At 41.2% G+C, this 20351-nt stretch overlaps 2 protein-coding genes across 7 annotated transcripts in view; one reads left to right on the top strand and one right to left on the bottom strand.

Annotated features, from left to right (window-relative positions):
- The window catches only part of Rufy2 (RUN and FYVE domain containing 2), a 35913-nt gene extending 30047 nt beyond the window's left edge, over positions 1-5866 (top strand). For all 6 annotated transcript variants that reach the window (XM_023716213.1, XM_023716211.1, XM_023716210.1 and 3 more), the window contains 5 exons: positions 1040-1169; positions 1597-1691; positions 3744-3792; positions 5117-5194; positions 5277-5866. In XM_023716213.1, the coding sequence (XP_023571981.1) occupies positions 1040-1169; positions 1597-1691; positions 3744-3792; positions 5117-5194; positions 5277-5420 (496 nt within the window). In that variant the 3' untranslated portion in view covers positions 5421-5866. The remainder of the gene's footprint in view (positions 1-1039; positions 1170-1596; positions 1692-3743; positions 3793-5116; positions 5195-5276) is intronic.
- Positions 5867-7883: 2017 nt separating this feature from the next.
- Hnrnph3 (heterogeneous nuclear ribonucleoprotein H3) overlaps positions 7884-20351 on the bottom strand; it is a 14902-nt gene continuing 2434 nt past the window's right edge. Inside the window, 7 exon segments of the mRNA XM_004649063.2 lie at positions 7884-8995; positions 12103-12631; positions 12830-12916; positions 13325-13408; positions 13411-13508; positions 14018-14156; positions 14656-14790. Of these exon segments, the coding sequence (XP_004649120.1) occupies positions 12114-12631; positions 12830-12916; positions 13325-13408; positions 13411-13508; positions 14018-14156; positions 14656-14767 (1038 nt within the window). The 5' untranslated portion in view covers positions 14768-14790 and the 3' untranslated portion in view covers positions 7884-8995; positions 12103-12113.

Genomic DNA, 20351 nt, shown 5'->3' with positions numbered 1-20351 from the left:
CAGCCAGCCCGCCCCCTGGTGGGCTGAGCTGGCCACACACACACACACACATAAATAAAAATAAAAATAATAAAAATAAATAAAAAAAATAAATAAATAAATAAAAAGATACTGGGAAATTTATTGAGATGAGACCTTGTCTTAAAAAAAAAAAGGCTGGGGGTGTAGTTCAGTGCAAAAGCCCCGGGTTCAGTCCCCAGTACTGCAATAAATAAATGGAAATAGCTAACTATGAGAAAACAATTAAGACGGTAACAAAAATATTAAAATGATATTGTGATTCTGTGATATGCTTGAGATTTAATTATTGCAGATTATTAGAAACTTTTATTATTAGAATACCTGCTTTGGGCTGGCGAGATGGCTCAGTGGTCTAAAGCACCTACTTGGAACAAGCTTGGCAAAGCACAGGGACCGTGGTTCGATCCCCCAGCACCACATGCCAGCCAGCCCCGCCCCCTGGTGGGCTGAGCTGGCCCCCCCCACACTAAATAAATAAATGTTTAAAAAAAAAAATAGAATACCTGCTTTGTTAATTCTCGCTATCTCCATGGGGTCAGTGTGCCTGGGGACACACATGCTACCATGAGGCCAGCCTGGGTCACCTGGTGAGAACCTGACTCAGAAAACCCAAAAGGAAAGGCAAGACGTGATTTGTTTAGCCAGCTGAGCCCCTTGCCGGAGGGACGCTGCAGTGCTTTCTGGGGCTTGGCTCCCCATCTTCTGGGGTCTTAGGCTGACCGTGTGAGCCCCGGCAGACCCACACTCCCCCTAGGGCAGCAGCTGCTGTTGCTAACAGTGAGATGGATTAGATTTAAACCAGTTATTTGCTTAAAAAACCCTGCACAGCATGGAGACCTACACAGAGCTCCACATTGCTGCCCTTCCTCCCCTGGCCAAGCGTGCAAACAAGCTGCTGCCCTTCCTGGCCCTTCCTGTGTGGCCCACAGGGAAAGGCAGGGGCTGCTGCTGCCGGCCCTGTCCCTAAAGGAGGCTGCAGGGACGCGGTGCTAAGTGAGCTCTGTGCTGCTGTTCCCAGGGCGAGGCTGGAAACTGACCTGAAGATTGAGAGGGAATGGAGGCAGGCACTGCAGGAGGACCTGCAGCGGGAAAAGGACACGACAGCGCTCCTCAGGGACAGCACCCAGCAGGCCTCTGGGCTTAAAGAGGTAAAGAGTGGGACAGGTTGAAATGTTAACAGCTGTTGGCTTATTTGAAAAAATAACTATATAACTTACATTTATATATGGAAACGGTACACAGGGCTCATCTGAAGGAGCAGAATATGGTAAGGAGATTAATTGAACAGAAAATAATGAATACAACAGGCAGGAGAAGAAAGGCTGGGTACAGCAGTGCACACCTGTAATCCTAGCACTGGGGAGGCTGAGGCAGGTTGCCCCAGGTGAAAGGCCAACCTGGATTACAGAGGGAGACCCTGTCTAATGCCAAAACATACAGCAGGGGGTAAGGGCTTTGGACACGTAGTTGTGTTTCTTACAAAAAGCTCAAGGGTAATGATTTATTCCTAATTAATGGTATACATACACTGTGGTTTCTTTTAATTTGCATTTTCTGTATTTCATTGTTTTCAAGGAGTTCCTTAATCTTCAGGATGAAAATCAGCAGTTGAAAAAAATATATCATGAACAAGAACAAGCTCTTCAAGAACTCGGCAACAAACTTAGCGAGTAATTTCTCTTTTCCTTTAATTATTCATTAATTCTTATGAAGGAATGAATGTACCCAATCAATTAGGCAGAAAAGTTTAAATACACTTTTTAAAGAAAAAGATAGGAAGTATTAAATAAAAACAATAAAGTTAGTCTAAAAATAAACTAGGTGGAGACCAGGAATATAGCTCAGTAGAATAAGTACTTGCCTGGCAAGCGCAGGGTCCTGAGTTCAATCCCCAATACCAAAAAAAAAAAAAAAAAAAAAAAAAAAAAACCCCAGATGTGTGGCACACACTTGTATTCCCAGCACTTGGGAGGCTGAGGAAGGAGAATCTCTGAGAATTGGAGGCCAGCCTGAGCTATGTAGTGAATACAAGGCCAGTCTGAACTAAAAACCTGAAGTATGACCAGGTATTTGGTGTTAGCTTAGAAAGGTTAATGAGTGTACCACTGACACATTTACAAATAATTCACTTATTTTTATATGGATAACTAAAAATTGAAAAAACACAATGAAACATAATCCATTCATCTTTTATAAAATTGTTGTTTTATGATCAGAAAATTAGCACCAAAAAACATACAAAGTTAGAGCCAGGTATGGTGGTGCATACCTGTAATTGCAGCTCTTGGGAGTCTGAGGATCACTGCAAAGTGGAAGCCAGCCTGGGCTACGTAGTGAGTTCAAGGCCAGCCTGAACTTCATAGCAACACCTTGTCTCAGCACACGCACATACACACCTGCTGCCAAAAAAGGTACAAAATTAAAAACAAATGCTGACTTGCGTAATTAACCTGAGTGTAGTTCAATGTATGCTGTTCAGTAGTTTGAGGTTTGATGTAAGCATTATGTATTAGAGCTGAGTGCATAGGTGCACACTTGGGAGGGTAAGGTAGGAGGATTACAAGTTTGCTATCAGCCTGGCAAATTAGCAAGATTCTGTTTCAAAATAAACCATAACAAGGGTCAGGGGCCTTAGCTCAGTGGTGGGTGCCCCAGGCTTAGTCTAGGTTGCACATACAGGGAACCTCGGAGGGTGGATAGAGCATTGCTTTTATTGGCCTTGTGAGGTGGGGTCTTAATATGTGGCCAGGCTGGGCTCCAACTGACAGTGCTCCTGCCTCAGCCTCCTTCCTGTGTGCCATCCAATTATTGTTCTAACTGGCTTCAGGCTTTGTAGGCCATGTAGATACTATTTTAAATGAGGTGGGAAAATAGTAATGAAACACACGAAGGGTTTTCCTTTTTTTTTTTTTCTTCTGAGACAGGGTCTCTTCAGGCTGCTCTGATACTTTGTAGCCCAAACTTGCCTTAAACTCACAGTAGCCCTCATGCCTCAGCCTCTTAAGTGTTGGGATTTCAGATGTGTGCCACCATGCCTGGCCACACAATATTTTGGACTGAATTTATTCTGTAAATGTTTTATCAACAAAGGGTGATATAAAATGTGAATGTTTAGAGCCGGGGAGATGGCTCACTAGAATAATAAACGCTTGCTTGGCAGCACAGGGTCCTGAGTTCAATCCCTGGTCCTGCCAAAAAAAAAAAAAAAAAAAAAAAAAGTGAATGTTTACATTTAAAAATGTATTTATTACAGCCGGGTATGGTGGCACATGCCTGTAATCCCAGCACTTGGGAAGCTGGGACAGGAGTATTGCCATGAGATTGAGGCCAGCCTGGGTTACATAGTGAATTCAAGGCCAGCCTGGATTATACAGCAAGACCGTGGCTCAAAAGAAAAGGGGAAAAAAAAATTTCAGTAAAAGACACCTGCTATTAATCACTCTCCAGGTTATACTCAAAAGATATTCCCCCTCACTTCCAACACAATTAGCTCATCCTTTATTTTCTTTAAGCTTTAAAAAACTTAAACATTCACTGTATCTTTTAGTTGCCCCTTGTATTTCCAAAAGTTGAAGCAGTGTTCCACATCCTCACACTGCTTAGCACTGTGCTCCCAGAGCCATCATGCCCTTCTGTCCTTTGCAAAGCATTTGTAACGAAGTTACTAGACCTTCTGTATTTCAGTGTGTACTAATATGTGGACCTGTTTCTAATCTTTTTAGATCAAAACTTAAAATAGAAGATATAAAAGAAGCTAACAAAGCCTTGCAGGTAGGTAGAAAATGTGTTCAAGAGCATCAAAGCTCTTGCTTGCTCTGCTCATGCCCTGCACAACAAACAAGTCCCCAGGCAGCAGTACCTAAGGGGTGATCAGTGATGGAGGGGCCTGATCTTCCCTCCACCTCACATACACTTCTTTGCTCTCATCTTTTTTTTTTTGCGGTACCAGGGATTGAACTCAGGACCCTGTACTTGCCAGGCAAGCGCTTCTTCTACTGAGCTATCTCCCCAGCCCTTTGCTATCTTCTTGATGGAGGGCAACTGAATTTTGGTCCTTTTCAAGTACTGATGGCAAACCTTTTAGAGTATTCAATACCAAATACCATACTTTGCTACCACAGTCCAAAAGTCTGACTCCAGAGTTGCAAGTGCTCCACCTATGTCCGTTTATTACTAAATGGCTTGCAGTGTGACTAGCAGCCAAGTTGCGCGTCCATTTCGTCTTCCTGAGTGATCTTCGGCATCTCTAGGGTTGCTTTTGCCACTGAATGGGTGCGTCTGTGTGGGCATGGTTGGTGGCACTCATCAATATGTGGCTGGCTGTGCAGCCCATTGCAGATCCCTCCCATAGTACAGGAGAAAGCAGAACACAGGGCAAGTGCCTTAGGGACATGTCCCACCCCACACTACCCAGTTCTTTTCATTAAAGTCTTCCATGAAAATCGTAAAAGTCCTAGAGACTTCAGTCGTGTCCCTCATCCATGCTATATCCAGTTGTCCCAAGAGCTGCTTTCAGTTATTTTGATCTACTGGGACTTATTTCTAAATAACCTATAGTACAGTTTGCTGGGGGGGGGGTGTTCTTTTGAGACAGGGTCTAGCAAATAGCCTGGGCTGGCCTCAGACTCGGGCAATCTTCCTGCATCAACCTCCCAAGTGCTGGCATTATAGGCAAGTGGCACCATGCCTGACACATATGTAGCTTGGTTTCATCAGTTTTGCTTTACCAGGGAGGATGTGGTTTTGCTTGTTTTCACATCTGTGTCTTGCTTGTCTCTTGAGTATACTTCCTTTCCACACCAGTGCTAGGGGACTAAACTACATCCCTAGCCCCCACTCTCCTTTATTGAGACAGGGTCTCCCTCAGCTTGCAGTCCTCCTGGCCTAGCTTTCAGAGTGGTGGAATTCCAGGTGCGCACCATCATGCCCAGCATCTTATTTTTGATTCTTCACAATTTATTGCTATAAAATATTCTTGGACAAAATTTTGAGACAGGACCCTGATCTGGGCTGGCCTCAAATTGGTGGCCATCCCACCTGAGCCTACAGGGGGCACCACACTAGCCTCACAGGTCATCTTTTCTTCCTGCTACAGGGACTGGTTTGGCTGAAAGATAAAGAAGCAACACATTGTAAGCTTTGTGAAAAGGAATTCTCACTGTCTAAGAGAAAGGTAAAGGAGGTAGGGAGTCAAAAGTTTTTTGCATAAAAATGGTTTATGTTTAATCTTTGTTATCACCGTGTTCCATGGACAGCACCACTGTAGGAACTGCGGGGAAATCTTCTGTAACGCCTGCTCCGACAACGAGCTGCCTTTGCCTTCCTCTCCAAAGCCAGTGCGGGTCTGTGACTCCTGCCACGCCCTACTCATCCAGAGCTGCTCATCCACACTACCCTGACCCTGCTGGCCCATGTGATGGTCCGCAGCCACCTCAACACCTAACCCTTGCATCAACAGCCCTTCTTCGGTAGTGCCCTTCATCCCATTAACTCCCTGCAATGACACACAGGACTTGTTACAACCTTGCCCAGTTAGCCAGTCTATCACAGCATGCTAAAATGATGCTATATGACCATCTGGGCAACTGTGTGCCCTAGTTCCCCGAGGCCATACCGCCCCCGCACCCACCTGCCTTATGCTGAGGCGCCACACAGTGGCTCTCTCACTACCCTCACTGCTGTCCACTGGGCACTGGATGGTACCTGATTCTCCTATGGCACTTTAAAGCTTTAGAGCTATCCAAGACCAGAAACGCACACTTTCTAGAAGTGGTAACATTTTGATTCAGTGGATTTATTTTTTAGGGAAGGGTCTACAGGGTGTTCAGGGTCTCACTGCTAGATCAGCCTCCCAAGAGCTGGGATTACAGGCGCATGCCACCATGCCCAGTCTGTCTCAGCATGCCCTGGGGATGGTGCTGGCACACCCTGCCCTGCTCCTGCTTGCAGGAGCTTTAATCCGCAGAGCTATTTGGCCAGCCTGATTCAACGGATTTGTTACCCTGTAAGATTCTGATTTTGCTCTTCCCCTTTGCCCTTTTCTAACAGAAAACAGTAGTATTTTACCCTGGCCCTTCTTAAATACCAATAAGGGGCTTATACATCCATCCCCTGCTAAACCACACATGGTGGCGCACACCTATAACCCCAGCACCCTGGAAGGCTGACACAGTAGGATCACAAGTTGGAGCTAGGTCAGAAACTGAGAACGCCAGGTACAATCCCAGGTACAGGAGTGGGTTGATAGATACTCTTGAGCATTTAAAGCAAGAAAAAAAAACCCTAAATATTCTCTTTGTCATGACAGGATTGCAGTTGACAAGTTTCTATTACACTTCACTGGCTGAATTAGCCGAGTACACGTCCACCACCAAGTGTCCCAGCCTGCCTAGCAGCTGGTCAGTGACAGTCTTGAGTGAAGATATAGTTTGGTCTTACCACAGAACACACATTTCAAACAGACTGAACACTAACCCAGTCACAGTGCTGAGAGCACTACAATTTAACCTGTAATTGTTACCCTCTGTAATCACTTTAGTGTATCACTGTTCAGTTTTTAGCCAAACCCTTTATCAATTTTCCAAGAATATTAGACATTTCCAAGTGGTCATTTAGCAATGATGCACCCTGCCCCCCTAAGTACTTATTCTGCAGGATCTTTTTCCTCATGAGTATATAAATTAAGATTTAACTTTCTAAATTATCAAAGTTTATTTTAATTGAAGATCTATTTTTTCCAGAACCCATAAATACACTTTCAAGTCAGTTTCTAAGCTTAACCTAAGGAAGATCTGACTTCAATTTGTAGGTGGTCTTTCTTATTATATTCTTGAACCCTTTTGTATCAATGGAATAGATTAACATTTTTATGATCGCTGAAATCAAGTCCGTGTAAATGAATTTTCAGAGGTGTTTAGAGCAAATTTTAAAATAGTTATGCTTTGTGTACTTTTCTTCAGTTAGCTTTTTTGGCTTAAGAGCCACTGATAGATTTTTCTGTTTGAAAAAATACCCTTTTCAAGCCAGGAATAGGGAGGGGCACATGCATCCCAACATCCTGGGAGGCTGAGGCAGGAAGACCACAAGCTCAAAGGCCAGCCTTGGGCAACTTTGTGACTCTCGTCCTGGCAAGTGTTCGATCTTGGTACCACATGCCATGCTGCCAGCCCTGAGACTGGTCATGGTGGTACATGCCTTTAATCCCAGCACTGGGGAGGCTGAGACAGGAAGATCACAAGTCTGAACTGTGTAGCAGAGACCCAAAAGAAAAACAACTGTGGCCATAGCTGTGTGAAATATTGCAACTTGAATACCCAGGGCCACAAGAGGAACAATGTTTTCTTACTTTGTGGTTGTGGACCGAACACTACTTTTTCTTCTCATGATAACTGCAGACCATCTTGTCTAGCCAGTACTACCACAATGATGTTATCATGGTGCCAATGAATTAACAGTTCTTTTATCCTGTAATGTATTTAAAAATGTGAATTTTATAAATCAAATAAAATTTGAAAAAAAAAATCAGACTAACATTTATACTTTCATGCTTGAAGATTTTAAGAGGACACTATGGGAAAAGAAAGCTCATAAAATTTCAAAGCTACTTACAATCCTTAAGTAGCTAAGTTAGGTACAAACACAATAGCCACAGGCTAGGGCTGTTGCTCAGCAGTAGGGGATTCAAAGCCCAGAACACCTCCCCAAACAGACCATGCCAGCAGGCTCCAAATACACAGGTATGTTACTGCTTTTGCTAATACCAGAAACTTAACACTTTTATCTAAATTTTACATTTAGACATTTAGTACTCCGTAAATATTTTATAATTAATAACACAAGCATTCTAGGACAGACACCATACCATTATCTTCCCACATTGACATTTATTATGTAACACATCTAACAAAACAAGTAACAAGTTCAATAAATGAATTCACATTAACAGGTTTCATTTTGATCCATTAGCCAATTTGGAAAAGAAAAGCCATACTGATCAAAGTGATAAAATTAAAAAAGCACCTTTTCTTAGCTACATATAGTGTTTTTAACTAGAACTCTAAGCTGTTAGCAGATGCAAAGTCCAACTGCAGGATTCTCATAACACAGATTTGTCTCTTACATTATTTTGATGTAGTCACTTATACAGATATTTAAAAACCATATACTTGATTGGGTAAGAAACTGAAAGTACACCTGTGAGAATTATACTCCACAGTAAATACCTCAATTCTCTTGTCATTGAGAAACTTAACCTACTCTAAGACATCTTGAGATAACTTAACAACTCTTCACTTTTGAGAAAATTTTTGGTACTTCGGCCAAGTGCTGAGGGGATTTTACTCTAAAATCTAGGGCTAGCATTTAAACTCCCAACATTCCCTTCCCTAGGAAACACAATTAGAATATTCAGAAATCCAGGTTAACTCTTTAATCATTTCAGAACTGTGCCTGATAAATGACATTTGAAAAAGAATATATAATTAGCTGAATTTTTACTCCCAAATCCACCTAAACTCATCTTTAGGCTTTATATTTACAGTGCTAAACAGGAGAAATTAAAGTTACATTAATTATTCAAGCTCTATTCCAGATGTCTGCTTATTAATAAGACTTGCAGTTTATGTAGAAATGAACCATTACTCTACTATTACACTACACTATGTTTTTAGAGCTAACAGTAAAATACATCAACCCAAATCTTATGAAGGCAGCACATCTTAAAAGAGTAACTAGGATATATAAAAAGTATCAACATCAGTGGTTTGAATATAAAAATTTATTTTTAAGTCAAAGTATGCAACAAATAAAACCTACAGAAAACAGATTTTCCCATCACAATCTGTTGTTTTACCAAATAATATTGTGAAAACACATTCCCTCAGTCATTATAAAGTTTTTAAAATACAAAAGAAATTCAATCTGTAAGAAAGTCTAGTAGACCAGATGCTGCTATTGGAGCTGCTGTGTCCTGTTGGTGTCCTGCTCTCAGTACATCCCACGCCATCCGCCGCCACTCACACCACCTTGCCCATAGTAACCGCCACCACCTCCGCCTCCACGGCCTGTAGACAGACAGGATCACTCACCAACAGACCTCCACATTCAAGCGATTATAAGTAACATCGGCACTTCAACTATGGGTACTACATATGGGAACTGGATTTATACCCACCAGAGACACTTACCATAGCCACCCAAACCGTCAGGAGTACCGTATCCTCCGCTGTAATTGTTCCCCATTCCCATCCTTCCAACAGATCCATATCCTCCCTGATTATCTTTACAAGAAAAAGAAAAAGCATTTGAAACTGCCAAGGACCTAAGGCTGTTTATTTTAAAAGCTTTACATAAGGGCTGGTAAGACAGCTCAGTGGACTAAGTGCTTAGAACCAGGATTCAATTTCCAGTACCACTCCCAGGCGCACTGAGCAGTGAGTGAATCTGGGTGTGATGATGCACACCTGTAGTCCCAGCACTGAGGAGGCTGAAAACAGGAGGATCACTGAGTCTGTGTTGTGTAGTGAGACCCTGCACTAAATACAAAAAAAAAAATAATAATAATAATAAAACCTTTACATACCCATTCCATCTCTGCCATAACCTCCCATTCCAGAACCTCCCATTCCAGAGCCACCTCCAGGAGTAGAATTCAAGAACAGTTCAATGTATCGGTGTTCTTTAAGATGAAAGAAAAAAAAAAAAAAAAAAAAGTTTAAAGGACAGATCAGATTTATCAATAAAAGCTAATAATAAACTGCAAGTACGCCAAACACTGAGATAAGTACCTAAAGAAGACAAAGTCTATGTAAAAGCTAAATGATTTCAGCAACCTGTCAGTTGTTGAAACAAATCACCATAAACGATTTACTTATGAAAGTTTTTACTTATTACTTATGAAAGTTTTTACTTATGACTCCATAAACGAGCTTACTTATGAAGTGCGTTAAGCCAGGCATGGTAGTCCCTGCCTGTAAGCCCAGCTCAGAGAGGGTGAGGGCAGTGGGATCACAAGTCTAAGCCTGGTCCAGGCAACCTGAGATCCTGTCTCAAAAAGTGAACAAGGCCTGGGGCTCCAGTTCAGTGCAGAGGCTATGCTCAGTCCCCAGCACTACCAAAGGAACAAAGCAGCCAGAAGATAGCACTTACGCATGTTGTTTTTATCTTTAGACATGGCAGCTACTGCGTCTTCATGTGTCACAAACTCTACATCTGCTTCTCCTGTTGCCCTTCCATCTGCTCCAATGTCAATGTGAACTCTTATTGGATTTAGTGGTGAGAAGAACTAAATAAAAGGAAACAAGTGTTATTTTTCTTCCAGTTATTGAAAATTACAATAAACCTTGATTTTTTAAAAAAATAAATTCTTCCACTGTTGTACGGTGTCAATTGCCTATTACACCTAGGAAGTAATTACCCCAACAGGCTAAAAGCTTCACACCTTACCATGAAAATTAGGGTTTTTTAAAATTTTATTTATTTGTGTGTGTGGCCGGCTCCGCCCACCAGGGGGCGGGGCTGGCTGGCATGTGGTGCTGGGGGATTGAACCACGGTCCCTGTGCTTTGCTAAGCTTGTTCTAAGTAGGTGCTTTAGACTACTGAGCCATCTCACCAGCCCCGAAAATAAGTTTTAAGACTGGATGTGGTGGTATGTAACTGTAATCCTAGCACTCTTGATACTGAGGCAGGACAATCTCCCTAAGTTCTAGGCCAACCTGGGCCACATAATGAGTTGAAGGCTTGTCATAAATAAATGACCTACTCCCTTGACACTTAAGGTATTTTCAGCTGTAGGCAGTGCTGCACACCTGCAATATCACTACTCTGAGACACTGAGGCAGCAGAATCCTAAGTTTGAACCCAAACTGGCCAAATTATCAAGACCCTGTCTGAAAATAAAAAATGGAGTGTTAGTAGAATCCACAGAACTACCCAACAGAAGTCCTCTGGGTACTGGGCTGGTGAGATGGCTCAGTGGTCTAAAGCACCTACTTAGAACAAGCTTAGCAAAAAAGCACAGGGACCACGGTTCAATCCCCCAGCACCACATGCCAGCCAGCCCGCCCCCTGGTGGGCTGAGCTGGACACACACACACAGTCCTCTGGGTACTAAATCTTTTGGCTTGCCTGGGCAGCAATGAATGAAGAGGAATAGTCTTCCTCCATTAGTACTAGCTGCACAGGTTATACATGCTTTAGGAGCTAGATGGCACTTTTGCCTTTACAAGCCACCAAGTCAATGGATAAAAGCATGGCCATGTGAGACTATGCTGGATCATTGGCTTAAAACCTCCCTACTCAATCTGAAATCAACTATTTTCATTTCAATCCGCGACAGAAATAGAATCTATTTACCTAGCCTGCAAAGCTAAACGAGTAACAACTGTTACCTAATTCACTCTCAAAATCTGCAACCTTCCAGCCACCAGCACTCTATGCTCAGTCTCTGACCACATACTTATTGCCCTACAATGGCACCAGGGACTGAACCCATGGGATGGTGAGCTACATCTCCAGTCTTTGGAAACAGGACCCCAAAATTTCAATCTTGACTCAGTCTCCCAAATAGCTGGGACTAAAGGCCGGGGAGTTAGCTCAGCAGTATAACCAGCTGCCTGGCAAGGTCAAGGGGTCAAGGTCCTGAGTTCAACCCCCAGTACCAAAAAAAAAAAAAAACCCACAACTTAGACATGCACAATCATGCCTTATACCTTGATTCTTGACTTATAAAAGCACAAAATGAGTGCAAAAAAACAAAAAACAATCAACTACTAAAGACAGGAAAGGTAACAGAAGACTGAGTTATACCCTCAACCTGGACAAAGGATGAAAGAATGTTTCATTTCACTTCAAAACTGATATCTGGGGGGCTGGAGAGATGGCTCAGTGGTCTAAAGCACCTACTTGGAACAAGCTTGGCAAAGCACAGGGACTGCGGTTCGATCCCCAGCACCACATGCCAGCCAGACCCGCCCCCTGGTGGGCTGAGCTGGCCACACACACACACACACACACACACACAAATAAATAAATTTAAAAAAAAAAAACTGATATCAAGTATAAAAAGCTGCTGTGTCCTGTTGGTGTCCTGCTCTCAGTACATCCCACGCCATCCGCCGCCACTCACACCACCTTGCCCATAGTAACCGCCACCACCTCCGCCTCCACGGCCATAGCCACCCAAACCGTCAGGAGTACCGTATCCTCCGCTGTAATTGTTCCCCATTCCCATCCTTCCAACAGATCCATATCCTCCCTGATTATCCATTCCATCTCTGCCATAACCTCCCATTCCAGAACCTCCCATTCCAGAGCCACCTCCAGGAGTAGAATTCAAGAACAGTTCAATGTATTGGTGTTGCATGTTGTTTTTATCTTTAGACATGGCAGCTACTGCGTCTTCATGTGTCACAAACTCTACATCTGCTTCTCCTGTTGCCCTTCCATCTGCTCCAATGTCAATGTGAACTCTTATTGGATTTAGTGGTGAGAAGAAATTAGCAATGTCATTTTCTGTTGCTCGAAAAGGCAACCCTCTCATATGTACGAAATGACCACCATGGAAACCTGAACTTGCATCACCAGCTCCACCATAGCCATGTCCTCCCATACCTAAAAATAAAATTCACCAGGATTAGAACCATTATGGATACATGTACAAATGATTGCACATATTTCAAAGCATAATATGTAATAATGAAGTATGACTGAGTTAACTTTTTTGAGTCACCTATATTATCACTAGGTATAAAAGCAAATATTTAAAAAAAATTGATAACTATTACAATTTACTTCACAACAAAACTTTACCTCGTCCATCTCTCATTCTGTCATCAAAGCCATCATTTCCATAGCCATAGTTATTATAGCCACCATAGTCATCAAAACCTCCATAACCTGTGTAATTTTAAGGAGAAATGCATAAATACCACTGCATGAGATATTTTATGTTCACAAATTTTTTTCCATGTTACTCTTGTATTCTGAGTTTGCAATCCACAACTTAGTGCATATTAAAAGCAGTCAACAATTGATGAAAATTAAAAACTTCAAAAGAATAAACTCAGATATAACATAAACTGAATTTCAAGCCTATGTCAATTTCTTCATTTTAATTTCTAAGTTTTCTCGGTGCCAATATGTGCATCAATCAAGTCCCACAGTTGGCCATGGGAAGCCATACTTTCATGAACAGGTTTTAAAACCAACAGGTACTGAAATTACTGCCATTTCTGTATTTCTTGACAAAATGTCAGAAACATTAAGAAAATGACAACAGAACCTTTGTTCATTAGATACACATACCACCATCATAGCCATCACCTCCTCGCCGCATTCTGTCATACATACTTCCACGCCCAGCTCCATAATAACCCCCTCTTCCTCCTATGGTCTATCATATGGTCCCGGTCGTTGTCCCAGCAATCTTCTTGGTGGGTCATAAAATCCTTTGATTTCACTCCTGCTACTTCTGAAGATCTCAATATACCTATTTAAAAATGTTTTAAGGTACAAGTTTCAGCACAAATGTATTAGTGTTATTTAGATATTGGGCAAAATGCAGCAAGTCTTTCTACATCTAGTATATAACCCAATTTAAAATACCTAAATACACCATAAGTTAAGATTTTTTATACCTACAAACTTTAATATTTAAATTTTACATAGGCAAATGAGTCATTTGAAAACAATTCATAAAATACAAATATATTTTTAGTGTGTTTCCTTTAGCACATGATAGTATTTCAGGAAAATTTGTATTATACAAAAGCATTATCAACAGCCTACAGAGAAATGAAAGCAATCTACTTTTAATTTAAACAAACTATTAGCATCAATTCCCCACCCAAATCTGTAGTTTCCAAGTTAAATTTAGGTAATTATCAATTCTTTTAAACTACCCCAGAAAAATGTTATGGTTACCCCCCCATTTAAGCAATAGTGACCCACAACCCCCAAAATAAAAGTTTAACACCATCCCCAACTCTCCATCCCCACCTGTGCCCTATTCTTTCCTTGTGTTTCCCCAGAGCATTTTCTGCTATCTCCTTTGAAGCAAACTGCACGAAGGCCTCCCCTGTGCTTCGCCCCTGGTAGTCCATCGTCAATGTTATCCCATTTGGCACGATTTCCAACCCTTTAACCCAAGGACAAATAACCCCATCAAGGGGAACAGTGTTAAAGGCTGAAACATTCCCATCTGAATCATATATTTAAAAACAAGTCTAAACAAAACAAAACAAAAAAAAACTTAGTTTCCCATCACCCCATAATACAAATGGATATTTTTCAAATATTATCGGATTAAATAATCTTTTTGCAACCAGTGTCTTTAAATTACTTTTCTAAAAGCCCACCTACATTACATGAAAAAAGCTTAAGTCAAATTTATGCTCCATATGTTAATTCATGGTTCATTTCATCACACATAATTATTCTCAATTACTGTACTACATATCAATTAGGTTTTATATATTTTATATTCTGTATCCAATATTAACTGGAGCAATTTCATATTTTAATACATAACCAAGATTATCACAAATTTAAAAGTTCCAAAATTGGGTTTTACAAATTAAACTTAGTAAAAATACAAAATTAAAACACTACTGAACTTTGACTAATACTAGAGGTACCTTGAAAGAACTGAACTATTTCCTCTTTGCTGCAACCAAATGGCAATCCACGAAGTCGTACTGTCCCATCACTAGCGTCATTTGGACCATTATGTTTCATAACCCAATCCATCTCAATACCGTTTGATTTAAATGCTATAAAAAATAAACAAGCACATAAAGCAGTCAATCAAGATATACCCTTGTCAAGAGGTACCAAAGAAAACAGCTCTCAGAAGTGTCACAATAGGAAATACAACATCCCCTGTGATCATGCCACAATACAATGTTACACCAACTTTGTATTTTGAGTTATGGAAAACAGTGAAATCCTCCATCTGAAACTTCTGAGCTTCTTAGTACCAAATAGTATGTTGCCTAATTTTTTCCTTTTTTGTATATAAACAACTTTTGATTGTGTCATCTTAAGGCCATCTCTGGCACTCCCCTCATCTCTCAATTTCATACATCTCAGCACTTCATTATTCACCTAAAAACAGGCAGTTTCCAATACCTGAGCTGTCAGAAAGCTGTATTGTACAACTGTTCACCCTTATTAAGGGCCTAAGTAAAAAAATGCAATGAGTACTTAATGTTGGGAAGAAAGGTATTACAAAAGTCTAAGTTCTTAGATGCATTTTTTAATTTTGAACACATCAAACTTGGGAAAATACCAACTTCTGCTTTTTTGTTTTTTGGGGTTTTTGGTGGAACCGGGGACTGAACTCAGACCCCTGCACTAGCTAGGCAAGCACTTAATCTACTGAGCCATTTCCCCAGCCCCCAACTTGTTTTAATTAAACCTACTTCACGGGGCTGGGGAGACGATTCAGTAGAATAAGCGCTTCCCTGGCAAGCACAAGGGTCAGAGTTCGATCCCTGGTTCTGCCAAAACAAACAAACAAACAAAAAAAAACCTACTCACTCACCAAGAGCAAGTTTCAAAGAGACTGAGTTAGTCAAATTCAGTTTAAAAACAAGTAAAAGTGTACCAAACTGTGAATGCCTCCCAAAAGTAAGCATATTTTTGAAGCTACCCATCTGAAAGTCACTGACTATATAGTAATCTCCAGTTCACTCACTGCTTCAACATTTTAGTCAAAGGCAACACTGCCACATTCAGATACCACAAACAAGCAAGGACCACATTTCCGTCCAAAGTGAACCCATCCACCATGTTTCCTACCTGAGAGGCAACCATCTTTTTAAAATTTCAGAACATTTTCAAAAGACCTAATGCAGAAGTCCTTCAGCTGCAAAAACTTACCAGACCCTTTAAATTTCACTATGCAGCTGTAGGAATCCTACTCACCTGAATACTTCAAACCTTTCCCTCACCACTTCCTCCCCTGTAAATGAAACAATTTGTTCACTTGATCCCTTTTGAAGATCATATTTCACATCAACTGCATTTACTAATGTTCAAATCCGCATGACTAATCAGTGCAAATGTTAATGCAGCATCTACGAAAGAAACACTTCTTTTTCCTCTAATTTATCACTAAATTAAGCAAATGTAGAAATTCTCCAAAGTGGTTTTATTTACCTCTGCACATGGATCACTGTCAACATGTTTTGCCTATAGGTGTACATGCTAGAAATTAAACCCAGTCTCCCACTGAGCTACACCTAGCGCATTAAAAAGCCACCCACCTGGGGCTGGTGAGATGGCTCAGTGGTCTAAAGCACCTACTTAGAACAAGCTTAGCAAAGCACAGGGACTGCGGTTCAATCCCCCAGCACCACATGCCAGCCAGCCCCGCCCCTTGGTGGGCTGAGCTGGCCACACACACACACACACACACACACACACAAATAAGAAATAAAAAGCCACCCACCAAAGACCTGGGTGCCAACCCAGACAAAACCGTATTTTTAAACATAATAACTAAGTTTTATGCACACAATATAGGGGCTTGAATCCCTATCCTGCCATTCAGTGGATACAAAATTTAAGTAAAGAACTACTCAGCCATTCAACCACAAACAGCAGTAGTACCTACACTTCAATGGACTATTACAAGGATTAAAGTGCTCAGCCTGCTGCTTCACAGCTAAACATCCACCAGTGGCAACTGTTAAAAGAGTGGATTTTAAGGGCCTTAAAACCAAGGAGTTACTCCACAAACAAAATACCTGACTCTTAAAGGCAAAAAACTAAATCATTATTAGAAATAAGGACTGTAACCTTTTTCAAAGCCAACAAAAGCTTTTAAAAGTTTAGTACTATGTATGCCGGGGAGATGGCTCAGTGGAATAAGTGCTTCCCAGGCAAGCACAAGGGCCTGAGTTCAATCCCCGGTTCCGCAAAAAATAAAAAATAAAAAAAGTTTAGTACTATACTACTCCAGAAAGAAGGCTCAGTTGGTGGTGAGGTGTTGTCCATTTCACAGATTTTGTTTCTGAGACGTAGTCTTGTTAGTGCTGGGATTATAGGCATGTGCCTAAAACCCTGTTTTCTATAAATAAATAAATAAATAAATAAATAAATAAATGTTTAAACACAGTATCACCCTAAGAGAAGTACTTATCATAAAGAATGACTGAAGAACAGAGAGGAAGAAAAGTGAAATAGACAGGGCGTGGTGACACACACCTGTAATCCTAGCACTGGGGAGGTTGAAAACAGGAGCTCTGAGACCCTGTACCAAATACATTTTTAAAAAGTAAAAAGCATCTAACATCAAATATTACTTCCTCATGACAATTTTAACTGTCAAGTCAATCTAATCAAGGAAAGATCTTCACATGTTTCTCAGTTCTTAGCACAATTTTGTTTTAAACATTAAAAACTGTAACATACAGGTTTGTATTTTAGAAGTAAATAAAGACTACAATATAGCTCAGCAGCACAAGCACTGCCTGGCAAACACAAAGTCCTGAGTGCTACTCCTCATACCAAAAAAAAAAGTCAGTAAAAGACTGGTTTATCTTTAAAGCTTATTAGCACTTTATAAGTTAAAATAGTATCAGGCAAACTAGTTTTGATTTTTGAATGCCTGTATACCAAATAAGAATCTAAACAACAAATGAAATATTGTCTATTAAAAAAACTATTAAGGGTCAGGGAGATAGTTCAGTAGAGTAAGCACTTGCCTGACAAGCACAAGGTCCTGAGTTCAATACCCACTACTGGAAAAACAACCACCACCCCCATCCCACCCCCATTATATTGGTTGGTTATTTTTGTGTTTATGTCTTCTTCAGACAGGGTCTCACTATGCAGTTTAGGCTGGCTTAAGCTCACTTTGTAGCCCAGGCTGGTCTCAAACTTGCAGGGAGATCCTCCTGCCTCAGTCTGTGGAGTGCTGGGATTAGACATGTGCGTCCTCATCTAGCTGGTGGGATTTTTCTCCCTACATAGCCCACGCTGGCCCTTTGTAGCAATCCTCCTGCCTTGGCCTCCTGAGTACAGCCCACTGAGTAACAATTTTTAACTGCCAAAAAGTTAAAAGTCAGATGGGAAACAAACTCTTACAGGTGATCTTCAGTCCCATGCATGCCAAGCATATATATTGAAAAGGCACCTTTCCCCACTCTATCCCCTCAGAATACAAGACTAGATCTAGAAAACAAGAAAACTAAAGACATACAAAAAAGTAATCTCAGGGCCAGCCAGATAGCTCAGCAGATTAAAGCACCTATTTAGGCAGACGCAGGGGCTGGAGGTTCCATCCCCAGCCTGCCACTGCCAGTGCTGGTACTGGTATCAGTGCCATCCCCAGGGCGTGCTGAGACTGGGTGTGGTGTGCATGCCTGTAATCCCAGTGCTTGGGAAGCTGAAAACAGGAGAATCATAAGTCTGATCAGTATAGTGAGACCTTGCAGATCCTGCACTAATAATAATAATAATAATAATAATAATAATAAAAGTGATCCCTGCTTCCTTAAAACTATAAGAAACTACCTAAACAAGCTACTAAATCCATGGGGAGTTTTCTCTGTGTCACAGCTCATTACTACTGTTTTAAGAATCTCAACACTGTACGTCAATAGACATGCCAGCCCACAGATTATTTCAATGGCAGAAGCTAAACCCTGTTTCAAAAACCAAAATCCTGGGCCTGGGAGATAGCTCAGTGGCATAAGTTCCTGCCTGGCAAGCTTATTATCCCGAGTTTGATCCCCAGTAACACACACACACACACACACACACACACACACACACACATCCTCCAAGTGTCAGCACTAGCTGAAAGTATCAGTAGTTGAAATAGTTAACTTCAGTCAATTTTATATGAGACAATAATTTCCTAAACTGTAAGAAAGAAGCTAGTCACAAAAGAACACATTGTATCCCATTTACATGAATGTCTGCAGTATGAGAATCTAGTGTTTGTGGCTATCTGGGGTTTGAAAGGAGTGTCAGTTTATGAAGTAATTATAGGTACAGTATGTCTTTTTCTTGATGATAAAGGAATATCCTAGGGGGCTGGGGAGATGGCTCAGTAGAATAAGTGCTTCCCTGGCAAGCCCAAGGGCCTGAGTGCAATCCCCAGTTCCACCAAAAAAAGGGGGGGGGGGAGAGGAGTATCGTAAAATTATAACTCTGTGAGAAATCCACTGAAATGCCCACTTAGGAAAAATTGGAGCCAGCAGTGGTAGCACAGCAGTAGGGATCAAACTCTGGACCTCGAACTTGCCAGGCAGGTGCTCATGCAGCTGAGTCATATCCCCAGCTCTTGCCTATAGTATTTAGAGGAGGCTGAAAGAGAATTTCAAGTCTAAGGGAAGACTGCACAGTGTAGCAAGACCCATCTCAAAAAATAAGGGCTAGCCAGGTGAAGAGCACTCTTCTAATCCCAATACTTGGGAGGCTGAGGCAAGAGGACAGCAGAAGAGTTTGAAGCCAGCCAGGAGTACACAGACCTGTCTCAAAAATAAATAGCTGGGGCCGGGGAGATGGCTCTCAGTAGGATAAGCACTTGACTGGCAAACGCAAGGATCTGAGTTCAATCCCCGGTTCCGCCAAAAATAAATAAATAAATAAATAAATAGTAAAGAATGATGATATAGACCAGCGCAACAAGCCCTAGACTCAATCCTCAGTACTGCAAAAATAAATGGGAGGCAATGACAGTTTATGAATTACATCCTAAAGCTGTTACGAAGCATCATATAAAAGAATCAAAACTCTACAGAATGATACAGTTGAAAGGCAGAAAAAGTGGTCATTAATTCAAAAAGGAAAATTATTAATTATATACTGCTTTACAAGAAAATCTACCTTTTTAAAATCCTGTTTCACACAGGGAAGGTGCTGGTAGTACTGCAACTGTGAAAATACCCTAGACATTTAGATTTTTTTTTTTTTTTTAAATGATAGGGAAGATCCAGCCATCACTACTTGGGGAATCCCTGATATCAAAATGAAGTATCAGCTGTCATATTCTTTTACAAATCAATGTCTGAAAAAGTTTACCATTTCAAGCCAATTTAACACCGATCTTTTAGAAAACTTGTCATACTCGTAACTCAGTAGTGTCCCAAATTTTCTGATCAAGGAGATTATGAGGCAAAAGAGGAAAGTGATTGATGATGTAGAATGTGCCTAAGGAGAGTCACATTGAGAGAAAACATTCTCTCAGGCTTTCACAGAAAGCACATTGGGCAAGCAATGACTGTGACTCATCCACATGGCTGACACTGACAAAGGATCTACAATCTGAGGTACAGGATCTCAGGACAAATCCTGAGGGGATTTCACTGACCTTATC

This window comes from Octodon degus, unplaced genomic scaffold (genome assembly GCF_000260255.1).
Source record: "Octodon degus isolate 3935 unplaced genomic scaffold, OctDeg1.0 scaffold00046, whole genome shotgun sequence".
NCBI classification, from domain to species: domain Eukaryota; kingdom Metazoa; phylum Chordata; class Mammalia; order Rodentia; family Octodontidae; genus Octodon; species Octodon degus.
Note: the sequence above shows the minus strand (reverse complement) of the source record. Positions and strands in the feature narration are given on the sequence as shown.